Raw genomic sequence first — 7642 nt, 5'->3', positions numbered from 1 at the left:
CCCCCCCGGGCCGGCGTTCTCCTTGGTATGCTCCAAGATGGCGGCCCCCATGGCGAGGTGCGGGATCCTCCTGGCGTGGAGAGTGCCTGTGACTCGACTCTCCCTGGCAGGTCAGTGGCTGGTTGCGGCCTTCGTGGAGCTGCTTCATTCATCCCTGAGAACTGTGTTTCCTGAGTGAAGGAAGGGATGGGCTTTCAAAAGGAGAGGAGATGCATCTGGGATCTACTTGCTAGAGAAACCATTTGGGGTGTTTGGTAACACAGTAAGGGGAGATAAAGTCCCTGACTCATCTCCTTTCATAAAGTCAGTGTCTGCCCATCCAAAGGTGTAAAGAGCAGAGAAAGTCCAGGGATGAGCGCTTTTCCGTATGATTTGTGTTATGGTGATTGTCTTTTGCCCTGATACCTGAAAAAGCCCAAAATGTGTCCCCCTCTGGGGCTATGAAAACTTGAGGTTTCCCTCTCTGGGGCTCAGAAACCCTCTTGAGGTTTCCCTGGAGGGGCGTCGTAAGCGTTCTCCTCACCACCTAACACTTGGCCAAAACCCCTGGTCTTCACTTGGTGAAAGAGTTTTTCAGTATACTAATCTCACTGCACCTGATGACCTTGGACACAATTTTTGACCTTTCTTTGCTACAGTTTTCCACCTATAGACAAGGAATGCTAACAGTTACTACTTAAGTACTTTGGTATCTCAGTGAATGGCAGCCCACTCAAACCTGTTTAACGGATCTGCTGGTAAAGACGTTGGAAAAGATTTTTTGAGCATTTCCAGAAGCTAAATCCTGACAAGTGTATGTGATTATTTGATTAAAATGCAATAATCACAGTTGATGTTTCCAATGCCTATTATCTCTTCTTCCAGCTTACTTCCTCTAGCCCCTACAAAAAAGCAACAATGTACACCCTTGCTGACACTTTTTTAGGAACAGCCATTAAATATCAATATGAAATCAGGGAGTTGGCCACCAGAATTTTTCTGAGGATTAACTGATCAACCTAGCTAGTGAAAATATTTAATGTCACATGTTAGGTAAAGTGGTATGCACAGGACCTGGCACCTCAGTAAAAATTAGCTGGTATAGCTTTTTACAAGCATGTTTAGTAATGGTTGTTGGTAAATGTTTCGATTTAAACAAGACCTTATATTGTTTATTAGGGAGAGTATTGTGGTTGCTTAGAATGTTTGTTTGGGACAATCATACTAACAAGGGAATGGAGATTAGGTAAGGATGAATTGAGAGAATTTCCAGTTAGCATTTTGGTCTTAGTCTGAACTGGTGAACTTGTGGCAGGTTATACACCTGTGCTATTCCATTGTGGTAGCTACTAGCTGCATATAGCTATTTAAATTAGTGAAAATTAAACAAAACTTAAAATTCAGTTTCTTAGTCACACTACATGTTAAGTGCTCAGTAGACACCTGTGGCTACTTGCTACTGTGCTGGACAGCTCAGAATGGATTATTTCCTTCATTATATCAATAGAAAAGTATATCCAACAAGCACTGGGTTAGACCATCAATGAAAGGAGTGTTGCAATTAGGAAGTGGAGGCTGTAAGGCAAGTAATATGAATAAGTAGGATAGTGCATTATGGACCACTCAGGATTTAAAAATGCTGATAAGGAGCTTGACTTTAAGTCATCAAAACATCTTGAACCATTGCAGGACAAGAGAGGAAAAATAGTCTACTTTATACAAACTCGAGGCAAATCAATATTTGCAACACTTTGGTGCTTCCATTGATTCTCTGTAGTTACATCATATTGAAAAGAAAATTTATTGAGATGAATGAAAAAATGACTTCACGATAGGAAGAGGCTAGAGGAAGGAAACTTATTGGGCACCTACTTACACAGGGGACATTAGGCTAAGCACTTAATACTGTACATTCATTTATTTAAATTATGGTACAAGTAGGCATTATTTCCTCATTTTACATGTAGGGAAAGAGGCTCAAGACCCTCTTTTAACTTGCCCATATTTTCATAGCATTTATTAGCAAGGCTGGGATTCAAACAGAGACTTTGTGACTCTGAAGTCCATCCGAGTCCACAATTACACTGCTTTCCTTTGGAATTGCTGGGCTGTATCACAACTTCATGTTTATATTTTAAGGAACTGCCAACCTTTTCCAAAGTGGCTGTACTATTTTACCATTTTCACCTGAAATGTATGAAGGTTCCAGTTTCTCTACATTTGTGTCAATGGCGGTTATTATCTGTCTTTTGGATTATAGTCATCCTAGTGGGTGTAAAGTAGCATTTCGATGTATTTGGCATTTCCCTAACAGCAAATGATACTAAACATCTTTCTGTGTACTAGCTTGCCATTTGTGTGTATGTGTATATGTTTGTATGTGTGCATACCTTTTGTTTATTTCTATAGTTGTTCAAATCCTTTGTCCATTTTCAGCTGGATTGTTTCTTAAATTTTGAGTAGGAAGAGTTATTTTTATATTTCGAATACAAGTCCCTAATCAGATAAATGATTGCAAATGTTTTCTCTCATTCTGTGAGTTTTCCTTTCACATTCTGAATTGTGTCCTTTGAAGTATAAAGGTTTTTAATTTTGATTAAGTTGCCATGTATTTTTTCTCATTCATTCTTTGAACTCATGTCTATTGAGCACTGTCCCATGCATTGTGCCAGGGGCTGGGAATACAGCTATGCCATCTTGTGAGTCACCTCAAATTTGGCTTATTAGTTTTCTCTTATTTACCTCTAGGGTGCTGATTTACTGGCTAAGATATTACTGTTTGTTTTATGTGAAGTACAGGTGAATATGTTGATCTAAGTCAGATGGAAATGTTTTGAGAACCAACTAATGATTATAGAACATTCGATTAATGAGTTATGTAACTGTTCAGCAAAATTTTCAGTTTTCCACATCTTCTACTTGTTAGAGGGTGAATGCATTTTGTCGGGAACTGAATTGGTAACTGTGCAATGTTGGTTACAGTATCGTGTTAGAATCTTTAAATAATCTAGTAAATCAAAAGTATTACAAAGATATGTTTAATAAAAGATCTATAAACTGAACCTGTTGTGAAACCATGAATGTTGAGATAATTGTCTTTTCCCTCAGGTAAAAGATGTCTGCTTTCTGCAGCATATGTAGACAGCCACAAATGGGAAGCAAGAGAAAAAGAAGATTGTCACCTCGGTTGGTACCTATGTGTCGTTTTCACTCACTTCATATGTTCATGATCATATATTCACATATTCATATTATGTATATATGAAATGATGCTGTTGTGATAACCCAATTCAGATAGGTACATTTGAGGTCTTGAAAAGAATTAGACTTTTGTTTCACATATGGCAAAGTCATTTTTGCTATTCTTTTTTTTTTTGCCTCGATGTATAGTCTTCCTAAATTATGTAAACAATTCTTTTATTTTGTGTCCATTTTTATTGTACAGTTAGTTGCCCTGCAGCCCGTCTCTGTTTTACATTATCTGCAAAGAAAAATATATTTTATACCTTTATCATTTTTCATTGTCACTTCTGAACTTGCAGTCTTCAGAAAGCTTTTTGACTCTCCTCTGTTTCATTGCCAGGTGATAGGTAAATTTGAAAGCAGCGCTATAATCTCATGTAAACCATTTAAGAAAAAGAGTTGGCTAACCTCTTTTCATGCAGTAGGCTCCTAATTATAGGCTCCTTATATTACACAGACAGCAGCCATTCTTTTATAAACTAACAGGGCCTAAAAGAAATCACTGACTCTATGAACATTTTATAGAAATGGACATGTTACATATGTATTATTCCTAAAGATTTTTTTTATTGTTAGTCTATCACAGTTGTCCCAATTTTTCCCCCTTTGCTTTCCTCTGCCTATCCCACCCACCAACTCCCACAGTCAATTCCCACACTGTTGTTCATGTCCATGGGTCATTCATATATGTTTTTTAACCAGTCCCTTCCCCTTCTTTCCACCATTATCCCCCTCCTCCTATATAATATTATTTTATATATAAAACATCATTGTGATAAAGTCAGATGATTAGTGACAGTTTTATGGGAATAATGTAATTTTTGGATCAGTTCCAGTGCTGATCTCACATTTTCCCCCAGGTTTCTTTCTCTGCTTTATTTCTTTTCTTTTTCTTTTTGCTTTTGTTAAATAAGAAGAAAGTCCCCCTGTGTTTATGGATTCTTCTAAAAACTCCAGGGTTGGGGAGCAGGATTGTATTATCGCTATCTATAACAGCTACCCTGCAAGCGGCAGAGGGTGGGGTGGGAATGTTCAAAGAACTCATCATTTTCTCCCTTAATAATGTGATTGCAGGAGCACATTAAAGTTGGTTTGTGAGACCTGGAATTGGGTATATGGACAGGGGCCAGCCAAAACAGCTGTGGAGAATGCGAAGACTAGTAACTGCATGTTTGCACTGAAATAGAGAATCACTGAACAACAGATAGAAATGCAGATGGATACAGATGTGGTGTATTAGGAAAGTCAAGTACCACTTGGTATTATCATGGCATTATCATAAGTGACACAGTTTTATTCACAAAATGGTCAACAACTCTTGGTAAAGTTCTGAATGAATCAAAGTGCTGTCTTTCCTCAGTTTACCTAGTACTTGCATTTATGGAAAATTCAGCTTATTTTAAAAGTATGTCCCTCCCTCAAAGTACTTTATTTTTATATTTAAAATTGACTTACTTTTGTTAATTATAAACAGGTAATTTTTTAATAGTGTGAATGTCTGCCACGTCATACATGGCATGGTATATAGACCAATTTTTAACTTTTTACTTTGAAATAATTTGAAATTTACAAAAAATTATGAGAATAATACAAAGAGCATCTTATACCCTTAGCTCAGATTTAGATATTATCACCATTTTGACCCATTTGTTTTTGCTTTCTCCTTTTCTGTATGTGTACATTTTTTAACCTTTTGAGTTTTTGCATGTATTATAGCCCTTCATCCTGAACACTTTAGTATATATTATCTGACTTTTTTTTTTTAAGAAGCCTTCTTTTAATATGATATTCTTTTCGGGTTTGTCTGAGATACCCTCGTGATTAGATTCAGGATATGCTTTCCCAGTTGGAATATTATCAGTGATATTTTGTCCTTTTCAGAGCACATCTAGAGATACCTGTTGTTGATCTGTCTTCACTGGTGATGCTACCGTTGATGACCCAGTCAAGTGTGTCTGATTTCCCCACTGGAGAGTTACTGTTTTTCTCTTTATAACTAATAGACATTCTGTGGGGGGATATTTTAATATGCAAATATCCTGTTTAACAAAGCCTTCCCCCTAGATTTAGCATCCATTCATTCTTGCCTGAATCAGTCTTTACAATGACAGTTGCAAAATTATCCAGTGCTAGTGACAGATGATTTTCCATCTCCATTAATACTTCCACATTTACTAGTTTGTACTCAGTATTCTACTATAAGCAAGAGCTCTCCCTTTTTTCCCACTTCTTTGAACTATGTTTATCTGTTCATTATCAGTACAGCTTTCTGGATTGTAGATTTCTCTTGTTTTGTTTTATTTATTTTTTAATGATTCATTAACATTCTTAATTATTTGGGTGATCAAATTGTCCCATATTTGGCTAGTAGGAGCCCTTTCACACTCATTCTCAATGTTCCAGGCTTACGTTGTACCTTTCTTGCTCTATCCCTGGAATTAACTATTTCTCGAAGGAATCCTGTTTCCTTTCAGTAAGGAATGGTATTAGACCCCAAGATCTGTGTACTAGATGTCCTCTTGTCACTATGAGGTTTTTGCTTCTTGGCCCATCCAGTGGACAGAGCTAGGAAAATATGTATACATATATACTTATACACACAAATATACAGATGTGCACATCCAGTACATATGCATACATGTACATATTTCACCAATAACAATTTCATGCTCAGACCTCTGATTCCAGTGCATCCCCACAGGTTCTTCCTTGCCTTCCTCTAGTCCATATATGTATCTCCTTTCCATACTGAAAACTCTGGCTCCCAACAGGAACAGTGTTTTGATGTGTTGGACAGGCTCAGCGTTGCAGGTTACCTAATTTTCCTTTCTTCTGCCCATTAAGTGTCAGTAATGCCCCACTGTCATTCTGACAGAAAAAATCCCCATATATTCTAAAATGCACTCTAGAACCAATAATACTCCTTTTAGAAATCACTTTTGGTAGTGATGAAACCAACATGGACTCAGTTATATTTCAAAGCTTATTATATATGAATTAAAAGAAAAGTGCTATGGAAGTACAGAAAGGAGAATGGAGGACTTCAGGTAAGCTGTTGTTAACATTTTCTTAGGTAAGAAGGGAAGATTAGTAAATGAAACCATTATATTTGGCACCTTGGTATGGGGTATAGCCAGCTGTCTTTTTTTCTGAGACCAATCTAGGGGAACGTTTTCATAGATTCCTGAAAAAGCAAAAGCTGTTTGGCAAAGAATGAGCATAATAATCTGCAAGAAATAAGTATGGGGGGTAATCATCTCCTTGTCTGTTAAGATTAGCATATTTGGGAAAGTAGTGCCAGCTACCATTTATTGAACACTACCTGGCCTAGAATACCCACTGTACATCCTGAATCTTTACCCCCTCAGAATAAAATTTCCCCCACCCTATATTATTACAGGATGTACTGTAATAATACAGTTTGATGTGGTGAAGCGTCTGCACTTGGGGGACCGACATCTAGCTGTGAACCCCAGCCCCGCCAGATTGCCAAAATTGTGTCACTTAACCTCGGTTCCTTTACATATAAATTAGGGATGATGGTGAATGCCGGCCTCAGCTAATACCCTGACGTACAGCAGGTGCTCCAGAAATGGATGGAAGGAACAAGCCCTAGGCCCTTTGATTTTACCTCTTTATAAAATGTAGAGGTGAATAAGGTTTTGAAACTCAAAATGTGTGGAAGGGAAAAAGGCTATTTGAGGCTTTTTTTCCCCTTACTTTGTAATAGTAATTACATGTGTGTGATTAAAACACACATTCGCTTCTACGTGCTATTCTGCGTGTTTTCCCTAAGCCATACTTCAGCGTTTGGGTTGGGATATTGCTTTGAGAGGTTAGGACAGCGCGCGGTCAGGCGAGCGTGGTCAGGAGAGCGTGGTCAGGAGTGGTGCCGCCTGGGGAAGATCGGGCAGTAGGTGGCAGTGCGGCCTCTTCGGATATGGCCGCGCAGCCAGCAAATCCCGGCGTTCCGTCCGCGGCTTTCCGTCTGCCACTTTCCGTGCAGCCTGCGGCAGCCTTTCCAAAGCCTCCCTGGTGTGTGCGCGCGGAGGGCTGCCCTCAAGCATGTGGAGTGCTGTGATTGGGCGCGGTGATCTGGTGCGGGCTCGCTGATTGGGGGAGGGAGGAGGGACGATGTGAAGCTTTTATTCTGCGGGTCCCCATTGGAGGGCATTGGGTGGAGTGGAGCGCTGCGAGGAGGGAAGAGGTGTGGGTCTGGGTCTGCGTCCTCCATTGGCTGGAGTGGTTTCCTCTCCATGCCGAATACTGTGGGGGAGACATTCTGGGTTCTCTCAGACAGGCATGCGGCTATGGTACCTCTTTTCTTCAGTCTGAGCCTTGAGGGAGGGCTGATGGGGATCTGTCCAGCTCGCAGTTTGAGGGTATTTTATTACCAAGGAGGTCTTGATTAACACCAGGA

General features: G+C 39.3%; 1 protein-coding gene across 1 annotated transcript in view; it reads left to right on the top strand.

Annotated features, from left to right (window-relative positions):
• Positions 1-21: 21 nt before the first annotated feature.
• Positions 22-7642, top strand: part of MRPS27 (mitochondrial ribosomal protein S27) — a 77459-nt gene continuing 69838 nt past the window's right edge. Inside the window, exons 1-2 of the mRNA XM_054578482.1 lie at positions 22-110; positions 3088-3165. Of these exons, the coding sequence (XP_054434457.1) occupies positions 38-110; positions 3088-3165 (151 nt within the window). The 5' untranslated portion in view covers positions 22-37. The remainder of the gene's footprint in view (positions 111-3087; positions 3166-7642) is intronic.

This window comes from Pteronotus mesoamericanus, unplaced genomic scaffold (assembly GCF_021234165.1).
Source record: "Pteronotus mesoamericanus isolate MK-2021 breed Mesoamerican mustached bat unplaced genomic scaffold, CSHL_Meso_final contig_50, whole genome shotgun sequence".
Lineage (NCBI taxonomy): Eukaryota > Metazoa > Chordata > Mammalia > Chiroptera > Mormoopidae > Pteronotus > Pteronotus mesoamericanus.
Note: the sequence above shows the minus strand (reverse complement) of the source record. Positions and strands in the feature narration are given on the sequence as shown.